This window comes from Eptesicus fuscus, chromosome 1 (assembly GCF_027574615.1).
Source record: "Eptesicus fuscus isolate TK198812 chromosome 1, DD_ASM_mEF_20220401, whole genome shotgun sequence".
Lineage (NCBI taxonomy): Eukaryota > Metazoa > Chordata > Mammalia > Chiroptera > Vespertilionidae > Eptesicus > Eptesicus fuscus.
The window spans coordinates 123862842-123882906 of record NC_072473.1 but is presented as its reverse complement, the minus strand read 5'-3'; the positions used below and the strand labels follow the sequence as shown (position 1 = coordinate 123882906).

General features: G+C 62.2%; 1 protein-coding gene across 1 annotated transcript; it reads right to left on the bottom strand.

Annotated features, from left to right (window-relative positions):
* Positions 1-4663: 4663 nt before the first annotated feature.
* BGN (biglycan) lies at positions 4664-19737 on the bottom strand. The gene is made up of 8 exons (XM_028136142.2): positions 19595-19737; positions 9657-9905; positions 9260-9372; positions 8239-8452; positions 7635-7745; positions 7364-7457; positions 7141-7279; positions 4664-5891 (listed from the first exon to the last, which is right to left on the bottom strand). The coding sequence occupies exons 2-8, from the start codon at positions 9892-9894 to the stop codon at positions 5694-5696; spliced, it is 1107 nt and encodes a 368-aa protein (XP_027991943.1). The 5' UTR covers positions 9895-9905; positions 19595-19737; the 3' UTR covers positions 4664-5693.
* Positions 19738-20065: the final 328 nt, after the last annotated feature.

Genomic DNA, 20065 nt, shown 5'->3' with positions numbered 1-20065 from the left:
CACTGCCCAAGGCTAGCCCGGGCAAGAGTTGGCCATGCCACGTGCCCCTGTGATGAGGCCCACTGAGGCCAAGGTCAGCTGGCTAAGGAACAAGGTATGTGGCTTTCAGGAGGGCTGAAGGGACAGAGTCACAGCCCTTCAGGATGTCATCACGGTCCTCAGTCCCTAGCAACCCCCAACCAGCTGATGGGCCTGGAGCGGGGATGGTCCCCATTTTGCGGTTGGAGTCGGTCAGTCCCCAGGCCTGGAGTGTCTGATGTATCACTGGTGGCCCTTGTTCATTGGCCAGCCCTGCTTGGCTTCTCCTCCTCTACAGAGGTAGATGGGGAGAACTTCTCTAGAAATTTCTGCCTTAGGTCTGCACTACAAATGTTTAGGGGGAAGCCCCAGGGAGGCTCATAGCTGGGGCTGAGGGTGTGGCAGGGGAAGGGGCTTGGCCTAGTGGTCCAGACCTTCCTACTTCCCTGCACTCTCCCCCATCCCTTTCCTCCTGTCCTATCTCCGGTCCCCAGTGTGTCCTTGCCCCCTCCTGTCCCTCACTCCTACATTGTCAACAGCCTATCCACTGTCACCGCCCCCCCCCCACCCCATCCCTCTCTGGCACTCTATCGCCAAGGAAGTAAAGCCAACAAGAAGTTGGCTCTCAGCTGGTGCCCCTCACACACTCTGCCAAAGGAGCCCACTCTACCTTTTCCTACCCCCTCATTACCCCTCCCTCACTCCTGCCTCTAGCTCTCATTCTCCTCCCCCTACTTCCTGAATGCTGTCTTTCCCAGGTCCTCGGGCCACCACCTAGCACCAGGCTTCTCCTCTCTGTGGGCCTGCAACTGCCACCCCTCCTCCCTTGCCTGGTGTCCCTCTTGCCATTTTTGGTGTGACTGCCACAGCCTTAACTGGGGACAGTAATTCCTCAGCCCACCATTGAAGTGGGGAACCTCTGGCTGGGCCCCAGGCTTCCTCTCTTCTCTGTATGCCCACTCTTTCTCTGTCTGAGATCACAGACAACCCCTCCCCCCAAGAGTTTGGGGACCATCAGCGCTGACCTGCAGCCCCATGACAGGCGGAAATGCCTCCAGTGAGATGTGCAAGCCCCCATCCCTGGAATGGGACTGAGACCTTCTTTGGAAATAAGGACTTTGCAGATGTGATTAACTTCAGGATGTTGAGATGGAGCCATCACCCTGAATTATCTCGGCAGGACTTGAATGCAGTGACAGGTGTCCGTAAAGAGGGAGGCAGGAGGAAAGTTGACACACACAGACCCATAGCAGGAGGTCGTGTGAAGACGGAGGCAAAGACTAGAGTGATGCAGCCACAAGCCAAGGGATGCCGGCAACCACCGGAAGCTGGAGCCTTCAGCAGGTGCACGGCCCTGCTAATACCTTGACTTTGGACTCGTGGCCTCCAGAACCATGAGAGTCTATCTCTGTTGGAAGCCACCAGCTAGTGGTCCTTTGTTACAGACACCCCAAGAAACACACCAGCCTGGGCCTGGCTCAGCCCGAGGCACACCTCCTTTCTGTTTTCCCAGCAGCTCGGGACTGGCTACAAGGAGGTGGTCCTCTGAGCACAACTCCCTCTTGCCAGACCGGCTCCAGCCTCCGGGCACTCCTGCCCTGTCCTGGCAGCCCATGTGCAGCGGGCACTGGGGCCCTTCAGCGGCTCTGTGCCACCCTGGAGATGGTGCCCTGCCCCACGTGTTCAGAGTGAAGCTTGAGACTGGATCCCGGAGCCCACAGGGACGGGGCCTAGAGACAGACCACAGGGGGACTAGTGGTGGATGAACACTGCCCCCCCTCCCCTCAAGTTCTCAGAGCAGCCCCTCCTCTGACCCTTCAGGTTCTTCAAGGAGGGGTTGTTCTTCTGAGGGGCCCTGCCCCCATCCCTGGCCATAGCCTGCGGACACCTGGCCAACTGCCCCTCGGACAAGCCCTGACTCGTCTAAACCTAAGCAGTGGATTTGGCTTAGTCTCCAGCTGGGCCCTGCCACCTCCAGAAGGCACCTGACTAGTAATAAGTACTCGGAAATGTCCCCCAGCCCAGCCCCGTGTCATTCAGAGTCCACTCCTTGGCGGCCTCTCCTTTCATGGGATTGTCCCCCCCTCCAACGGAGCTGTTCCCATGACTTTCATTGCCCAGCGTGTGCGTGCGCATGTGCATGCCGGTGTGCACCAGCTCCAGCGTGCCCTGGGGCTCACACCCCTCCTCCGAACTGCACGTGCACACTCACCACTCCTGAGGTGCTCCCAGCCCTCAGGTGGCATCCCTCCAGGGGCTTCAATGGGAGCATCACACTCTCGCCCTGCCCAGAAACATCGATGAGAGAGAGACATCAATCAGCTGCCTCCTGCACACCCACTACTGGGTATGTGCCTGCAACCAAGGTACATGCCCCTGACCGGAATCGAACCTGGGACCCTTCAGTCCGCAGGCCGACGCTCTATCCACTGAGCCACACCGGTCAGGGCGCTTTCCCGCACTTTCTAACTGAGCCCCCTCAGCCCAATGATCCACCTATAGTTTCGCATGCCTAGGCCAGCCCTCCGCAGCTTTGCCACCCTGGGATTCCTGTGACTGGAGCCGGACCCTGAGCTCCGCTAGGAGGATGTATGAAGTGTACGTGAAACTGTACATGGCAGCTGTTAGCCGGCCAGGGCAGTAAACTTGATGTTGCCATGGGTGTTTTTTCTTAAAGTCCAATCAGTTTCAACTTTTGCATTCATATTCCCCTTGTTCTTCCTATTATTACCCATCATCTAATAGTTTGCAACACACTTGATATCAGAGTGAGGCTAAGTGATTCGTCTTTGACCAATTGCTGTGGGTGGGGAGCTCTCCCCTCCAACCAGGACCCAGAAGCCCTTTGGGGCTGGCCCTATCCAGGGACTCTTCCTCGGGGCCCAAGCATTCTCCTGGGTGCCTCACAGGCTCTGGTCTGGGCACATTGTGGGTCCTGCCTGCAGGGCACTGTTCCCTATGGGGAGGGGTGACCCACCAAGCCTATAGACCCCTTCCCTGGGGTCCAGCCATTGGGGTCTCCTCTGCGCCTAACAGCCTTAGCTTGTTGTGGCACCTGCGTCCCCAGTGAGAGGGAGGCAGAGAGGAAAGGAATGGCAGGAAGGCTGGGAAGGAGGGAGGGAGAGAGGGAGGGAGGGAGAGAGGGAGGAGAGAAGACAGAGACCCACAGGGGGGAGGGGCTGTGGTGGACCCGCATAACAGGTCAGGCGCCAAGACCAGCACACAGAGAAAGGGCCTGAGGGCTCCAGGTTTACTGGCTCCACCAGGCCCCAGTACCGACTGCCCCTCCTCCCAGCCAGCGAGGGGACTTGACCGAGGCCCTGACTCCTGGCCCCGGGCCAGTGCCCTTGCCCTGAGCCTGCCCAGCTCAGCAGAGATTGCTGGGCTGTGGAGCACATGGCCCAGAATAGTGCTATGATGCCGACGGGTGACATTCTATCGCTGGGCTGCCACTGTGAGCAGTGCCTCCCATCCCCAAAAGGAGAAACCTGGGAACACCGGGTGTCCCGGTGCCAGGCCAGGTGGAAGGGCAGGTGGCCGCGTGTGGGAGGCGGGCTGCTGAGTCTCCGGGCTCCTCTCCTGGGCTGCCATTCCCAGTGGGCCCAGCCTGCTCTATTTTCGTGAGTGGCCTGTGGCTGCCACGGGAAGCTCCGGGAAGCCCCGGGTCCCACCACTAGAGACAGAGCCCCCTCATGTAGCACAAAGAAAGAGCAGCCAGGATCCAGCCCACTGCCACCTCAGCCCTCTGGGCATGCCGAGAGGGCATTGCTCTGGGGACTGTCCCTCCCACCCGTGTCGTGTCCGGTGAGCAGGATTTCCCGGCTGTGCTCTGGATCTTCTCTTGGGACTGGCGCCAGCACACTGCAGCCTGGGCGTGGCTCAGCTGGCACGCGGTGTGCCTTACGGGGTGGAGGTTGTGCTGGGAACCTGGGCCAGGCCAGCACAGGTGGGCACACGCAGCACAAAGCGCGCTGCCCTGGCCTGGAGTGCGCCTCCTGGTGCTGACACAGGAGCCCATCAAGAGGGACAATTGGCGCCCAGCCAGGGTGACTCAGTGGTTGAGCGTCGACCTATGAACCAGGAGGTCACAGTTCGATTCCCGGTCGGGGCACATGCCTGGGTTGCGGGCTCGATCCCCAGTGTGGGGCGTGCAGGAGGCAGCCGATCAATGATTCTCTCTTATCATTGATGTTTCTATCTCTCTCTCCCTCTCCCTCTCCCTTCTGCTCTCTAAAATCAATATAAATATATTTTTTAAAAAGAGGGGCAATCAGGGGACCCCCTAGGACTTCCTGGCTCCCCTGGAAGGGGTCTAGCCTGGTGTCTTGCAGCCTGCAGGTGCCTGGCGAACACTCCACTCTGAAAGAGCAGATGCCACCGGGGTGGGCTGCTCCAGGAGCCCAGTCTAAGGACAGCTGGGGCAGTAGAAGTGCCTAGAAGGGAGGGGAAGGGGCCAGGCCGTGGCCTCCCACCTGGTCACCAGGGCCTCTTGTACAGCCCCACACCTGGAGGCGCCCAGGACCTTCAGGGAAAGCAGCAAAGATAAAACCCCCAGGCTTGGAGGGGGCATAGAGAGGCAGGGCCCGGCAGCAGGCCAGAGGTGGCCCCCAGTGCCACCCCGAGAACAATGACACATAGAGCCATATTGCACAGTGTTTCTTTAATTGAAAGACAGCATCCGACCTCAGAAGCAGCCCTTCCTCAAGCTTGAAACCCCACACCAAGGGCCGGGAGCGAGGCGGGGGTCGGGGGTAGGGGGGGTGGGGAGACCTAGCCATCATGGGGGAAGGGGGACAATGAAAAGCGTGCTTGGGACTCCAGTGGGATGCTGGGCCCCTCCTGGGGGCCTGACTTCCAGGGTCTGACTGAGCCCAGTGCTTCCCCTTGTGACTAGAGCATGGGCGGGGCAGCACCTCCATCTGCCGCCTGCAGGCCCAGGCTTAGGGGAGAGACCTGGGCAGGGCAGACTGGTGTGGGGGGCAGCTGCACCCCACCCACCGGCTTGCCTGGGTGGGAACTGGGTAGAGGCCTATTGTGACAGAGACCAGATCTAGCCCAAGAATGTAAGAGAGGACAGAGAGAGAGGGGGTGGGGCGGGGGGGACTGGTCTAAGAGTCAGTAGAGCAAGGAGGCTCCGATGGATGGGCCATGAACTTGCATAAAGGTCGGGGCCCATTTGAGGCCAAGGATGGCAGACCAGGCCAATGGGGGCTGGAAGCTGCAAGTTCATGTGAAGGAGGAATGTGCCCCAGGCAGGTGCGGTGGACTCAGAGGAGTCTGCTATCTCCATCCCTGCTCATCCCCTCCCCTCCCCCAGACCCAGGGACTTGTTTCCCTGGGTTGGAGCTTCAGACAATTTGGTTTCAGGGTGAAATGGAAGAAAATTTGGTGGGAGCCCCTCTGAATGGCTATGATGGGGGGAGGGGCAGCTCTGAAGCCAAGGGGACTTGTGATGGGGTCTGGGCCTCGTGCCCCACCTGCATGCTTGGGAAGCAGGGCGAAGGTGTCAGGGGGCAGCGAGTGGCGGGGGGGGGGGGGAGGGTTGGGGATCAGGGTGGGGCTGGGTTGGGTGCAGCTGGGCACTGGCTTGGCTCCCTCGCTCTGCCTCCCCCTTCAGGACATTCGCTGTGCTCCCCAGAGACCCGGCCCAGGCCACCGCAAGGCTGCTGCGGCCTCTACTTCTTGTAGTTGCCAAACTGGATGGCCAGCCGGTCGGTGACGCAGCGGAAGGTGGCTGGCTGCACCTCCCAGTAGGGCACAGGGTTGTTGAAGAGGCTGATGCCGTTGTAGTAGGCCCGCTTGACCCCAAAGCCCATGGGGCAGAAGTCGTTGACGCCCACCTTGGTGATGTTGTTGGTGTGCAGGTAGACCACCTGGGGCAGAGGGGCGTGGCCTAGATTCAGCACCAGTGGCCCTGGCCCCTCAACCACCTTTGCCGAATCTGGCCTGGCGGCCACCTGGGCATCACTTCATTGCATTGCATCCAGCGGGAGGAGCAAACCAAGGCTGGAGTATGGTGGTCAGACATGTGTGTGTGACCAGGGGCTGGGATGAGGGGTTCAGGTGGGTTTGTGGTGGGTGGGAGGTGAGGGGCACATGGGGGTGGGTGCAGGGGATGGGGTGGGGGTGTCCATGCAGAAAAGATGGCACCTTGGGCTCCCAGAGGGTCCCTGGCCTTCCCTCTGGGTTCACCGAACTCCCTCCCGGCCTGCCCCTCTCAGCCTCTCATTCCAGGGACCCCGGGGCATGACAGGAGAAAGAACTTTCAGGGTAATTTCCTTTTCCTCCCGGTCCTCAGGGGCATTTGCCCTCTATCAGCCTCCCCCAACTCCCTGAAGCCCCTCTCTAGGGGAGGGCTGAGCGGACAGGAGTGTGGGTGGTAATACGTCCAATGACCAGGGGAGGCGCTCGTGTGCAACAAGCGTCCTCTAGAAGCGGAGAGGAACTGGCCACTAGAGGGCGCGCTCAGCCCAGCACTGCCTGCACCGCGGCTGCTGCAGCTGGGCTGCCACGCACGCAGGGCTCTGGCTGGACAACCGTGGGAATGGGGCTGAGGAAGAGACTGAGGGGCTAGAGCAGGGCTGGGCAAGACCAAGCTCACCCTTTGACTGGAAACTAAGCCAGAGAAGAGAACCCCAGGCAAGGCCCTGCACCACCACCCCATCAGCCGACTTCCTGCCCTGGGCTATCCCTGTCTTGGCACGTATTTGTTCATCCCCAGGCCCTTCCTGTTCCCCGACCTCCCAGGCCCTGCCGTCTTGGGAGACCTTCAGCTCCAGTATCTACCAGGCCACCTCCGGCTTATCTGTCACAACCTCTCTCCAGCCCATCCCACCCTCCCCGCTACCCTGCCGTCCTCCCCCTCTTCCTCAGCACAGACTCGTGACTGCTCCTTTCCAGATGAGGGGGCAGAGGCGGAGGGAGAAGGAGTAAGTGGCCAGACCATGCAGCTGCCACTTGTACAGCGAGTTCCTGTTCCACTCTCTACTTGGGGCCCGAATCAGGAGGGGCAGGGAGGCCAAGGAACTGGCCTGGGGACATGGGCTGCTTCCCTCCCCCCGTCTTAGAGGACTTGGTACTGGGTTGCCCGCTCCTCTCCCCGCACCCCGCCCAGCTTCTCACCTGGAGTAGCTTGAGATCCGGAAGGCCAGCAGGCACCTTGGACAGCTTGTTATTGTCCAAGTGCAGCTCCCTCAGGGTGGGCAGAAAGCTCAGGCTTCCGTTCTCGATCATGCGGATCTGGTTGTGGCCCAGGCCCAGCCTGCAAACGGAAGGAGGAGATGTACTGAGAGGCCAGGGGAGAAGAGGGCTGAGGGGTGGGCCACCCGCCTGGGCCCCAGCCCACCTGTACAGCTTGGAGTAGCGGAGCAGATCCTCTAGCTCAATAGCCTGGATTTTGTTGTGGTCCAGGTGGAGTTCGTTCAGGGTCTCGGGGAGGTCTGCCGGGACAATGAATGAGATGAATGCAGGAGGGTGTGGCTGCTGCTGCTGTGTGTGTGTGTGGGTGGGGGAGGGGGAGGCCCACTGAAGCCCTCCCTATAAGGAGACCAGGTGGCTGTAGAAGGCTCTAGACCCCCAGCTCTGCCCAGCGTGGGAAGAAAGGGCTGTCTTCCTACCTTTGGGGATGCCGGTGAGCTTGGCCTCAGAGATGCGCAGGTAGTTGAGCTTCAGGCCATCGAAGGCTCCAGGTTCAAAGCCACTGTTTTCCAGGGGGTTCCCGCCCATCTCTAGGAGAGAGGCCCCCTCAGTCCCGGAGCCAGAGCGGATGGAGCTCGAGCTGCCGCCCGTACACCCCGGGGCCTGCTGGCCTCCTGGCTTGGGTTGGCCTGATGAACCCTGCCAATTGCCTGCTCCCCTATCCGCCCCTGAAAGCAGCCACTGATTTATGGGGCAAAGGGCAAACTCCTAGCTGTTCAAGATCACTAGCCCCCAAGGGCACTGGCCCTGCATCCGGCTCAGGGGGCAGGGGGAGCAGGAGGAAAGGGGAGCCCATGGCAGGCCCCGGTTGGCTGTCTAGTGGCATTGGCCCTTTCCCTTCCCTCTCTCCACAGTCCCCTGGTTTCTCTTCACCTTCTTAGGCCGCGCTGGGGCATGCCCCTAGACAAGGCTCCAGAACGTTCTGTGAGACCCATTCTGACTGGAAGAGGTCCCGGTCCCTGTCCCTGACCCTTCCTGACAGCCACCGGGACGGGGACTGTTCTGGGCCAGGGCCACACTCACCGATGCAGTTCATGTTGCGCAGCCCGCTGAACACGCCCTTGGGAACCTTGCGGATTCGGTTGTCATGGATGCGGAGCTCCACCAGGGAGCTGGGCAGGTTGGGAGGGATCTCCACCAGGTGGTTCTTGGAGATGTAGAGCTTCTGCAGCTTCCGCAGGGGGCTGAAGGCCTTCTCGTGTATCTTAGAGATTTTGTTGTTCACCAGGACGAGAGCCTGAGGGGGGGGTGAGGTGGGAGGGGGGGGCGTTGGAGGTGAAGGCCCAGCTTCCCGGCCCACCCAGCCCTCTCCTCTCTCTCCCTCCGCTGCCACGTGGAGGCGGAGGCAGAGAGAGCAGGAGTAAGTGGCCGTTACTGGGACTTCACAGGTGTCTGAGGCCCAGCTGGGTGGGCAGAGCGCAGAGCCCAGAGCCAGGCGATGCCACTACTGCCTAATGTGGCCCAGCGCTTCTATGAGCCTCAGTTTCCCCACTTGTACCCTGGCTACAATGAAATATGTTCTTGCAAAAAACCAATAAAGTTTCCAGCCAAAAAGGGGATTCGGCTGAGTGATCCCGTCCTGCCCTGTGGTTGCTGACACCCATGTACGTGACCCTGACCCCGGGCACTCCCTCCATGCTCACCTGTCGACTCCTCTCAGGACCCCACAGGTCCCAGGTCCCTCTTGCACTCCACAAGCACACACACACACACACACACACACACACGCACACACACACACACATCTGGATCCACTCCTAGCTGCAGACCGCCCACCTCCACAAGGCCCTTTGAAAGGGTGGGGTGGACCCGGCCAGCGTGGCTCAGTGGTTGAGCGTCGATCTATGAACCAGGAGGTCACGGTTTGATTCCCGGTCAGGGCCCATGCCTGGGTTGTGGGCTCGATCCCCAGTGTGGGGCGTGCAGGAGGCAGCCCATCAATGATTCTCTCTCATCATTGTTTCTCTCTCTCCCTCTCCCTTCCTTTCTGAAATCAATAGGAAAAAAATACTTTTTTGTTTTTTAAAGGATAGGGTGGGCTTACGTAGAGGTGCTGCAGGCCTTTGAAGTCGTCCTTCCGGAGCTCAGTGATGTCGTTGTTCTGGAGGTCCAGCAGTGTGGTGTCAGGCGAGATCTCCTTGGGCACAGTTTTCAGACCTGGGGGCCAGCGCCGCTGTCACCCATGTGAGCCCAGGCCACGTCTCCCAGAGGCTCAGAGCAGAGGACACTCACACACACAGACACGCACCCAGAGAACCTGCCACCGCCCCTGCCACCCGCCCCCACTGAAATCAGGATTCCAGAGCCTGTCTAGGGTCACCCATCTGCGCCCCCATCCTCCCACGCCCATCCCACAGGACAGACGTGTGTCCCCTTGCTAGGGGCACTCGGGCTGTGCCCACACCTCCACACACCCCTCCCGCCACGGCCTGGAGACTGACCTAGGTCCGAGCACTGAACCACCCGCAGGTGGCAGTGGCAGCCGAAGGGACACATGGCGCTGAAGGTGGGCGGGAAGGAATCCAGGTCCGGGACGCCCGAGGTGTCGGCACCCGAAGCCTCCTCATCGTTCAGCATGGGCACCCCGTCGTCCAGGGTGAAGTCCCAGAAACCCTTTTGCTCGAAGGGCAGGGCCTGGCTCAGGGCCAGCAGGGACGTGAGGAGCCAGAGGGGCCACATGATGGACGTGCCTAGCAGGCCAGGGCGAAGAGGGGCCGTCAGGAGGGCCCAGCCGGCACCCACACCCATCCTCTCGGCCCTTTCCCCGGCCACCCTCCCCACACCAGGGGCTGGGGTTCGGTGTGTGTTGGCACCGTGTCCCCCATCCATCACTGGGGCCCGAGTGGCAGAGAGAGCGGCTGTGGGAAGGCAGGAGGCACCTGGCAGAATCGGGGCACCTCCTTCCGCTCCCCTCTGCTCCCAGGCAAGACCTGGCTTCAGTGGGAATTGCAGTGTCTTTCCAGTTACGGAGTCTGTGGCACAACACCCCCCCCCCCCACACACACACCACTGAGTCAGCGAGCAGCTGCCTGGGGGGTCAGTGAGGCGAGTGCAGGAGGCGGAGAGAGAAACCCAATCATTTGCCCCCCACACGCTTTGAAGATACCACTGTGGCCCCGGGCCAATCCCACAGGCTCAAGGCAATGTGGGCGCAGTCGGGGTTGAGTTAAGGGATTATGAGTCGCTTCCTTTCCTGCCTGAGCCCCCCACCTTGCAGCGCACCCACATCTTTTTTACGAAAGTCAAGAGGCCAAGGCACCAGGCTGGGCACACTGGGCCAAGACCTGGGCTCGTTCCAGAGGCAGGAGGAGAAAGAGAGGGGCATTCCCCAGGGCACAGCCCCCCATCCGCTTCCCCACTGTCCCGCGGGGCCTCGGCTTCCTCACCTGGCCTTCCATCTGCCCAGGGTCCAGACCCCTGGAGCCCTTTACCCCCCTCCCCCAACGGGAGCAGACTGCCAGCAGGGTGGTGAGCAGGGTCAGGCTTGTCTGGAGGCCCCCAGGCTGGGCAGCGAGGTGGGGGTGGGGGCACTTCCCTGCCTGAGCCTGCCCCTGGCACCCACATGGGCCTGCCTCCTTCCTCCTCCAGAAGAGGCTGCCCCCAGCCAGAGGCTGCTCTGCCCAAAGGCTCTGTACAAGCAGGAGCCAGGGCCCGGGCCTCTCCCATCTCCCCCACCTACAAGGGTTTCCCGGAAAGGTCCCAGCCTCATTTTCCCTATCTGTTCAACAGGAATCAGAGTGCCCTCCCCGCTGCTTGCCTCACAGCTTCGGGGGGGGGGGGGGGGGCAGGGGGTGGAAGGCTGCCCTGGGTGCATCAACGACAGCCCATGCCTCCTGTAGACCCCAACTGGCCCCACCCAGGGAGGCCCTCACTTGGTGCCCATCTTGGCCAGGGGAGGGGCTGTTTGGAGCATCAGAGGGGCTGGGGAGTCCCCCTGAGCCTGGATGCTGGCTGCAGAAGTGGGAGGGAGGCCTGGGGGTGGAGGGCTCTGCCCGCTCTAGGCCAGCACCTGGGGGTGGAGGGCTCTGCCCGCTCTAGGCCAGCTTGGACCCGCCTACTGCTCTCCTGGGCAGGCCCATTGGACGTGGGGGTGGGTTGGCTACCAGGTGGTGCCTGGGGCCAGCTCCAGGCCTGGGCACACAGCTGTGACCCTTAGAGTCTCAACCATCCCTGTCTTGCTGTCCCCTCCAGTACTCCTGCAGCCCCAGGTCACATGGCCCGCCTCGGTTCCCATGGTCCCTGAGGATACAGCTGCGGAGGGATGGCAGGGGGAGCCCAGGCCATGGTTCTGTTGACTAAGCTACAGAGCCAGCCTCAGAGGGCCCCAGCCAGGCACCTACCGCTCTCCTGAGTGCATGGCCCCCTGGTGGCAGGCTCAGAGAAGCTGCCTGCCTACCCCAAGTCACACAGCAAAGTGAGGGTGCCCATACTGGGGCAGCATCCAGCCTCTCTGGCTTCCACCAGGTTCTGCCAGCCCCAGGCTGGCCATGCTGACTCAGGGGACCACCACAAGGCCTTGGCTCAGGGTAGGGAGAGGGCCTGGGGCTTGCCTACCTGGACAGCGGGTCCCTCCTTCTTCCCCCCGAGTTCGCAACTCTCAGGACAGAGTGGTGTGGGTCGAGGCCTCCCGTGCCTGTTACCCCTGCTCAGGTCCCTTGTCCAGGTGCCACTGGCTGCCCAGGGCCAGGAGGAGGAGGAGCAGTGGGAGAGAACAGGAAGGGGAGGTCGAAGGCAGGAGAGAAGATGGAAGGGGAGAGAGGGAGGAGACTGCTCCCCCCTTTGTCTGGATCCCCTGCCAAAGTTGCTCCCTCACAAGGGGGATGAGTCAGGGCTGGAATGCCCAGCAAGAGCCTTGGAATTCTCTGGGATCCACAGTCAACCTTGATAGGTAGGGTTGGGGTGGGGGGATGGTCTGGGTGGGGAGAGGGGGGCGCAGATAGGCCCGTGCAGCCTGGAGCTGGAGACGGCTGGGATCTCCACAGGGCACATCTGCCCTGGTGTCTGGCCCCTCCATGGGGGCAGAGGATGGTCAGGCACTGGGAAGGCCAACCAAGGGGTCGCCTGGGCCCTACCCTGGGGGCTGGGGGCTCTGGAGGAGCTGCGCCAGCTCGAAGCCACCCTGCCTGATGTCACTGCATCTTGGGGCCAGCCCGGCTCCAGCGCAGACACACTCTGAGGGGAAGGGAGGCTGAGGGCTTGGAGGCCCTACCCCAGGGCCCCGTGACAGAGGCAGAGGACAAGGTTTGGCTGGTTCTCCCCGGTTCCTGGCTGGGCCCAGGCAGTGGGCAGGCTGGCGGGTGGAGGCTGGGCGGGCTTCCCGGCACAGCCCTCATTTCCCCTCGAGGGCCTGGCACAGGACTCCGCCAGAACTATGCAGAGGGGAGGGGGCTGGCTGGACAGTGTGCCTGCAGGGGGCGGCCAGAGACCCCCACAGAGCCAGAAGGAGCCAGGAAGGGGCCTCAGGGGGTGCCCAGGGGGAAGGCTTCCCTGTGTCCTGCGCAATGAGTACCTCCATTTTATGGGGGAGAAAACTGAGGCCTAGAAAGGGGAACAGATTTTCCCCCGAGTCACTGAGCCTGAGACCGCAGAGTCCGGCTCAGGCAACTCCAGGCCCTGAGCTTCCAGGCCTCGGCCTGGCCCCTCAGCACACCGTGAAGGCGGGGGTCTCTGGGTGGCTGGCTTGGCCCAGCGTGGGCAGTGCAGAGCCTGGGGGAGGAATTCCCTGCCAGGATGGTGACGATTGGGGTGGGGGATTGCGGGGAGGTAGACAGGCCCAGCTGCTCCAGTTTAAGCGTGCCCCTGCCTCCTCCCCATCACCTCACACTGCCCCCCCCCCACCCCTTTCAGGAACACACACATGTAGGAGGCAGGAAGGCCAAAGCCCAGGAAGTGGGAGCCCTCTATGGACAGATAGTGTGAGCATCACAGCAAGTCCCCCCAACGCCACCTCCCCACACCACCCGGGGCCTTTGGGCCTCAGTTTCCCTTCATCACCCCCCGCCCCCCGGGCATGTCCCCAGGACTTCAGGGAGGGCCTCCAGCCCCATCAAAGCGGGCTCTGAGCTCTCTGGACCCCACCTCCTCAGAGCAAAGGAAAGAAGTGGTAATGGCTGTGAGGCCTCAGGCCTGGCGCCCACAGGTGTGAGCGAGGGAGGAGGCTGGGCTTCCTGGAGCCCGCACCTCCGACCCAATAGGGCCCTTCTTGTCTGGCCCTGTGGAAGTCGGAACAGTCCTCCGAGCGGGATTGCTCCAGGTCGCAGCCAAACAAGACACATTGGCAGCCTCTGAGAACATGGACGGGCCGTGCCAGGCATTCAGGCCAGGCCAAGGGCGGCAGGAGCAGGACTTGAGGTCTGGCATGCCCTGGGAGCTCGCCGGCCGATGTGTGACCCACAGCTGCCAAGTCCTAGACGCCGGGCGCTATCCCTGGGCCCCAGCCCGCCGTGTCTGGCCCCACTGAGCCACCCGACCTGAATTCTGACACGCGGGCCACCTTCCACTCAGCCCTGTCAGGTCCCTGGGACTGTATGGGTGAGGTGTGGTGAGAGGGGGGTGGGGAGGTGATTCAGGGTGCCTTCCTCCCCTACTCAACCCTGTTCACCAAACCCTCTGGGCCCAGCTTCAACCAGCAGGCAAGAGGCAGGGTTGCTACCCAGGCTGACCCTGGGGTGCTCCCTATGCCCCCTCCCCCCCCGAGACTCCCAACAGCTCTAGTCTGCACTTGGGGTCAAACAGAGAGCGGGCACATGTGCCACCCATGGGTCTGCTGAAGCCCACACGTGCGTGCTGTGGGGGTGACTGCGTGAAGGGCTGGTGGCTGGAGTGGGGAGGGGTTGGTCCCTGAGCCCCACCCTGTCTGTGTCTGTACCCCAGCCACCCTGAACCCGCCGCCATTGTCTCAGAATGCCCTCAGGCGACAAGGGGAGCAGATACCCAAGTGTGGCTCGCCCGGTCAGCTCCTTCCTATTGTGGCCCTGGCGCCGCTGGGGTGACTGGACAGAGCTGGGTCTTCAAGGACAGACTCCACCTGGACATGGTGTCAGAGGCTGCAGGAAGCCAGCTCATTGGCTGCAGAGGGCTGCCACGGGGAAGGGGTGAGGCAGCTGGTGTTGGCCAACATTGAGGAGAGCCATCCCCGCCTGCCCCCACCCTGCCAGGAGGGAAGCAAGAGGGTCAACCTGCGTCAGCCGGGGGTCCTGAGTTCCCTGGTCCCTCTGCACCTAAGCTGTGTGCCCTTCCTCCTCTTCCCCCTGATGAAGAAATCCTGAGCTCCTCACCATGTTCTAGAATCTTTGAGGAGCCCAGCCGGTGTGGCTCAGTGGTTGAACATCGGCCTATGAACCAGGAGGTCACAGTTCGATTCCCGGTCAGGGCACATGCCTGGATTGTGGGTTCCATCCCCAGTGTGGGGTATGCAGGAGGCAGCCAATCAATGATTCTCTCTCATCATTGATGTTACTCTCGCTCCCTCTCCCTTCCTCTCGGAAATCAATAAGAATATTAAAAAAAAAAAAATAGAATCTTTGAGGAAAGGAGAGGATGCTACCCCCTCCCAGGGCGGGGCAGGAAACTCAAATGATTTTCCAATGATCATAGAAGGCAGCCCTGCTTTTTACTACTTGCTGAATGGGTAAGATGAGGCTCCGAGTTTGCCCAAGGCCACCCAGCGAGGAAATGGGGGAGCTGGGACTTTGCTGTCTGTCTCCCACCCATGTGTCTCGCCCCACCCTCTGCCATCAATTGCAGACTTTGCTGCAGGCCCCAGAGCCGCAAGATCCCACGCTCTCTGGGCTGCGTAGGGGCTGGGCCAGCCCCTGGGGTCCCTGGAGAAGACTCGTTGGCAGCTCCCTCGCCCCAGCTGGGACATGAGGTGGTTGGAAAGCACAGCCTTGTGCCCCCTTGCTTGCATCATATATCCTTTAGAATCGTAGCACCTCTCTCTGGCTGCCACCATCAATAGCTCCCCACTGCCGAAGCCGGTTTGGCTCAGTGGATAGAGCGTCGGCCTGCGGACTCAAGGGTCCCGGGTTCGATTCCGGTCAAGGGCATGTATCTTGGTTGCGGGCGCATCCCCGGTAGGGGGTTGTGCAGGAGGCAGCTGATCGATGTTTCTCTCTCATCGATGTTTCTAACTCTCAATCCCTCTCTCTTCCTCTCTGTGGAAAATCAATAAACCCTCTTCGTCCATGGATCAGGTGGCACTGCTTTGGCACAAGTATATGCACAAGGCCAGCTCTGCGTCAGTCTACAAGGAAGTTGCCGGCAAAAGCCATCACCCTGGCAGGCCAGGGAAGTTCCCTTGAGCATTTGAGGCCCCAGCAGGCGCCAGACCCCCCAGGGCGATGCTCTCTGCCTGCCTAGCAGAGCCTGGGTCCCTGCCTGCCTCATTTTCTCCTTGAGCCAGGCCAGGGCAAGGGAGCTTGGCCTGGCTCCCAGTCCAGGAGAGCTGCCAGGCACCCCAGAGGGAGGCCTGAAGCCCCTTCCCTTCCTGGGCCCAGGGTTCCCCACAGGGAACATTCCCTTCCCTACACAGGGTCCCAGCTCTCTCCCAGGGGCCCCAGCTGTGGCGGGACCCAGCCCTTGGCAGGCAGGACCTGTTCACCTTCAGCTGTTCACCAAGGTTCCCTGCGTCAGGCCTCTTTGTAGCTGGGCGGCCTCTAAGGCCCAGGGGACCGTAATGAAGGTTGAGCTGGGACTCAGACTTCTGAAAGGATCAAAGTCACACCCTCCTCTGCCTCGGGACTTCCCTTGTCTCCAGGGTCAGGGCTGTCAGAGCCAGCCTCTCTCTGCCCTCTGCCCCCGGCCTTCAAGCCCTGCTTTCTATTCCCCCAATCCCCAATCCTGCGGCCGCAAGGGCCTCTGACTGCTGTGTCCCCCCTGGGCCATCTGACCTCCCAGAGGCAGCTGGTCTGGGAGAAGCCGGGGTGAGGTCAGAGTCACACAGAGTCTGGGACCTCTCCCAGCGCCCCGCCCCCTAAACCTAAGAGATGTGTCACCACAGGGAAGGGGCAGATGGGAGTCATCTGAGTCCCCCAACCTTCGCTGGTGCTGTTACTCTGTAGGCCGTGCTGGGAGCTGAGGCTGCTGGGCTCTGGGCAAGAAGGTGCCCGCCACGGCCATTCCACGAGCTACCCCTACCCGGAGCAGAGAGGGTGGGGAAGAGGCTCACGGGGTGGGGCTGGGGTGGCTTCCAGGAGCCTGGAGTCCCAGTGGGGGTGAAGGATGCCCTGGGACCCTCGGGCTGTGTGTCCCTATATGGAAGGTTGGAGCTGGTCTGGAAGGCTGGAGAAGGACCTGGCCATGGGGCTGGGGCAGGACTGAGCAGACCCCCCTCCCCATCCCCCCAGCACAGCTCTGGAGAGCCACTGTCACCTCCTAGCCCCTCAATTTGGGGCAAGTCTTGGGCTAGTGTGACCCCTCCCAGCAGCAGGGCAGACAGGCGTGGTGGGGTGGAGCAGCTCCGGGCAGGGGCCAGGCTCTCCGGCTCTGGGGTACCTGACCAGGGGGAGCAGGATGAAGTCTTGGTGGGCCTGGGAGGACCTTGTTAACCATCAGGATGGACAAGGATGGTGAGGGGCCCCGGATGTGCCACCTGCAGGACAGCAGCCCGGTGGCGCAGTGGGTGGGGCTTCAGAGGCCAGGGTGTGTGGGTGGGAGGAAGCAGCCCTCTTGGAGGGCCCTGCTTGCAGACCCTCGCTTTCGGGCTCATGACAACTCCCTCCGCTGGGGACTTGACGCTGTCACCGGAAGAGACACTCTGTGGCCTCCAGTGACCGCAGAATCTTGCCGAAGGAGACTCTGGTCTGACATAGGCTCCCCTTTCCTCCTATCCTTCCCTGTCCACGCCCCTCCAACGGGCCAGGGCCGTGGTGGGGAGAAATTTGGGTTGATGGTTGCCAGTCGCCACGCACACCGATCAGAGGGTTGTACCCCAACTCTCTGGGCCCCTAAAATGGACTGACGCGGGACTGCCACCAGATCCCCTGGCAAGGGGGTGGGGCCTCAGACTCCCCATCTACTACACGGGGACGCCGGCCTCTTCTCCAGGGCAGGCAGAGCACAAAAGTAGCGGGATGTTCCTATCCGCTGGCACCTGGGTCCTTGGGGTTTGAAGGTGGCCCCGTGGGCAGCTGGACCGGGCGGAGCCCTCTCTGCTCCCGGTTCCCAGCCTGGCCCTTACAGTTTGGAGGCAGCTCTGCGCCTCCCTTTCAATGCACCACACAGCCCAGCCCTCAGAGGCTCCCCCAGGAGGCCCATGGTAGCTAGCCGTGGGCAAGCGCCACACGAAGGTGCCTCTGCCCATGCAGGTCTCCCAGGCGCGGATGGCACAGGCAGCAGCGCGTTGCCAGGAGCACTCGCCTGCACGTCTGTTGTCTCGTGCACGCGTTCTCTCTCTGCATGAACGAGCTCCTGGACACAGACCCCCCTCCCCCCCCCCGCCTGCCCCGGGAACCTTCCTCTCTGGCGCTGAGGGAGGCCTGAGCATCTCTAGCTTGTCCCGGCCCCAGGAAGGCCCTAAGGGCAGTGAGCTGGCAGGCCAGGGCGGGGTGAGGGCACAGAGGCAGGAGCCTGCTGAGGACAGATGGCACTGACCGCAGCCGCAACCTGAGCGGCTCTTCTGAAGATTGTTCAGGAACAATCTCTCTGGCTTAAGTGAGGTCTGCCCCACCCGATGCCACCCACTGCTCCGCCCTGGAGGATCATGGACTTTCTGCACTCAGCAGCCCTCACTAACCAGTGCCCAGGCCCCACACCAGCCCATGCCGCAGGGAGGGGGGGGGGTGGCCAGGGCACTCAGGGGCACACCCAGAGAGCTCTGTTCTACCTTCCTCCTCTCCTGGGTCCCTTGACAGGCCCCTCTACGTGCCAGCCATCTTGGCAGCTTGCGGGACAGGGGCCAGTGATCTTGCTACCCCCACCCGATCGTCTCACAGTACTGCTGACCACAGGCTATTGTCATCAGTAGTCAAGGGACTCTGACGATTCCCTGGGTGGTATGGGGTCAATACAGCCAGAGTTTGTCGGTCAGAAGCCCTGGGTCCTGACCTTAGCTCTGCCCTTGAATGGCTGTGCAACCGTGAGCAGGTTCCTGCCCCTCTCTGGGCCTCAGTAGCCCCCTCTGTACAATGGGCGGGATGGGGGTAGGACCCGCAGGAGCCACTCCTCCCCTCCTAAAGGGCCCTAGAGGCAACCTGCCAGCTACACTTTGTTCAGACCTGGGGCTCTCTCTCCATTCGAAAGATGCCCCCCCCCCACACACACACAAGTGGCTGGGCTGCCTTTGGGGGCCAGGGGCTGCTTGCTGGTCAGGGAGCCCTTGAAGTCCACCCATCCCTAAAAGCCTGGGATGATGGGATGATGGGGTCCCAGCTTGGAAGTGGATCTGCAGCCAAACATTTATCCAGTGTCCCCATAACCTTAAGGGCCCCAAGCCAGGCCTGGCCCAGGGTAACATGGCCTAGTTGCCCGGGTTTCTCTCTGCCTCACCCCAGTTCTGAGTCCCAATCCAACGGGGTTCTGAGGAGATGGGGTTGAGCCATCCAGGCAGCCCCACCCCGGGCCCTGGAGGCCAGGGCTCGTGGACCCACACCTCGCCCAGGAGGAGGTAGAGGCAGGGCATTAGCCTGTGGGTAAGCGAGGAACATCTGGGCAGGGTGCCTGGGGCGTGCCTGGAGAACCAAGTCTCTGAGCTCCTGCCAAGGCCTGGGCCCGGGCAGTGGGGACTGCTCCCTGGCCCGAGCTCCTGCGGAGGCCTGAGGGCCTCCCGACCTGGGCCAGGAGAAACCCTGAGCAAGTAGGTTTGCCTGCTGAGCAGGAGGAGCAGAGCACAGAGAGAGGCCGGTGGGAGTGCAGGGTGCACCCGGGGTCTCGCGGCGAAGGGAGAGGGCCACTGGTAGAGCTGGGGTGCCCGCCATCCAGCCATGCCTTGGTGATGCTCTGGGGCCGCAGCCAAGGATAACAACCCCGAGGGGGAGGCAGAGAGGGCAGGCACAGAGCTGAGCTGAGTGAGATCAGAGGGGAGAGGGAAGGGGGGGGTGGAGAAGGTGCCTGGAAGAGGGAGGGGAGTGAGGGGAGTAGAGGCAGAGCTGGGACAAGGACCAAGGGTGCCACAGGGCGGCGACGAAGGGGCACAGACTGAGAGCCTGCAGCAGTGCCCTGGGAACCCGCAGGCATCCTGGGAACCCGCAGGAGAGGGTGGTAAGGGGGCAGGAGGGACAAGGGATAGGGACGTGGAGGGGCGGCATGGGGGCAGCAAGGTCAGGGGCTGGGACTTCTTGAGAATGGTGAGGGGGCAACAGAGCCAGGGATGCGACATCCAGGGCAGCTGAAGGCCAGCGAGGGGTGTGGGGACAGTGAGTGGCTGGTGTGGGGGCCCTACCTGAGGAGGGGAAGCGCTGGGTGCAGGCTGGCTGGTTGGCAGGCTTGAGTGTCCAGCAGTCCGTGTGTCCGTCTGTTGGGCCGTCCAGAGCAGCTGCTCACTCCTGGGCAGTTCGTGGAGAGAGGGAGACAGAGGCGGTGGGAGGGAGGCTAAAGGCTGGGCGGGCGGGCCAACGGGGAGGGGGCGGGGAGGGAGGAAAGGAGGGAGGGGGCTGGAGGGAAGGAGAGAGGGAGGGAGGAAGGGAAGGAGGGGGGCAGGCTTCCAGGCCCCCCTGGCAGCTTCAAAGGGAGCAATTTTCTTGTAGACGGCTGGGCTAGCTGCACCCACTCCCGGCTCCCCGCTCACATCCCCTCCTCCAGCACCCCCTCTCCCTGCCCCAGGGAACATAGCGAAGGGACACACATTCTCACTCACACAAGGACCCTGGGCGTCTCTGGGCAGGCCCAGCCTCAGAGAGTCAAACTTTCCACT

Excerpts from the sequence above, each read along its gene's own strand:
- BGN (XM_028136142.2), bottom strand. The coding sequence starts at position 9,894 with ATGTGGCCCCTCTGGCTCCTCACGTCCCTGCTGGCCCTGAGCCAGGCC. Across the intron at positions 9,373-9,656 it reads GGTTCAGTGCTCGGACCTAG|GTCTGAAAACTGTGCCCAAG; the intron begins GTCAGTCTCCAG and ends GCTGGCCCCCAG. Across the intron at positions 5,892-7,140 it reads CGGATCTCAAGCTACTCCAG|GTGGTCTACCTGCACACCAA; the intron begins GTGAGAAGCTGG and ends CCTCTGCCCCAG.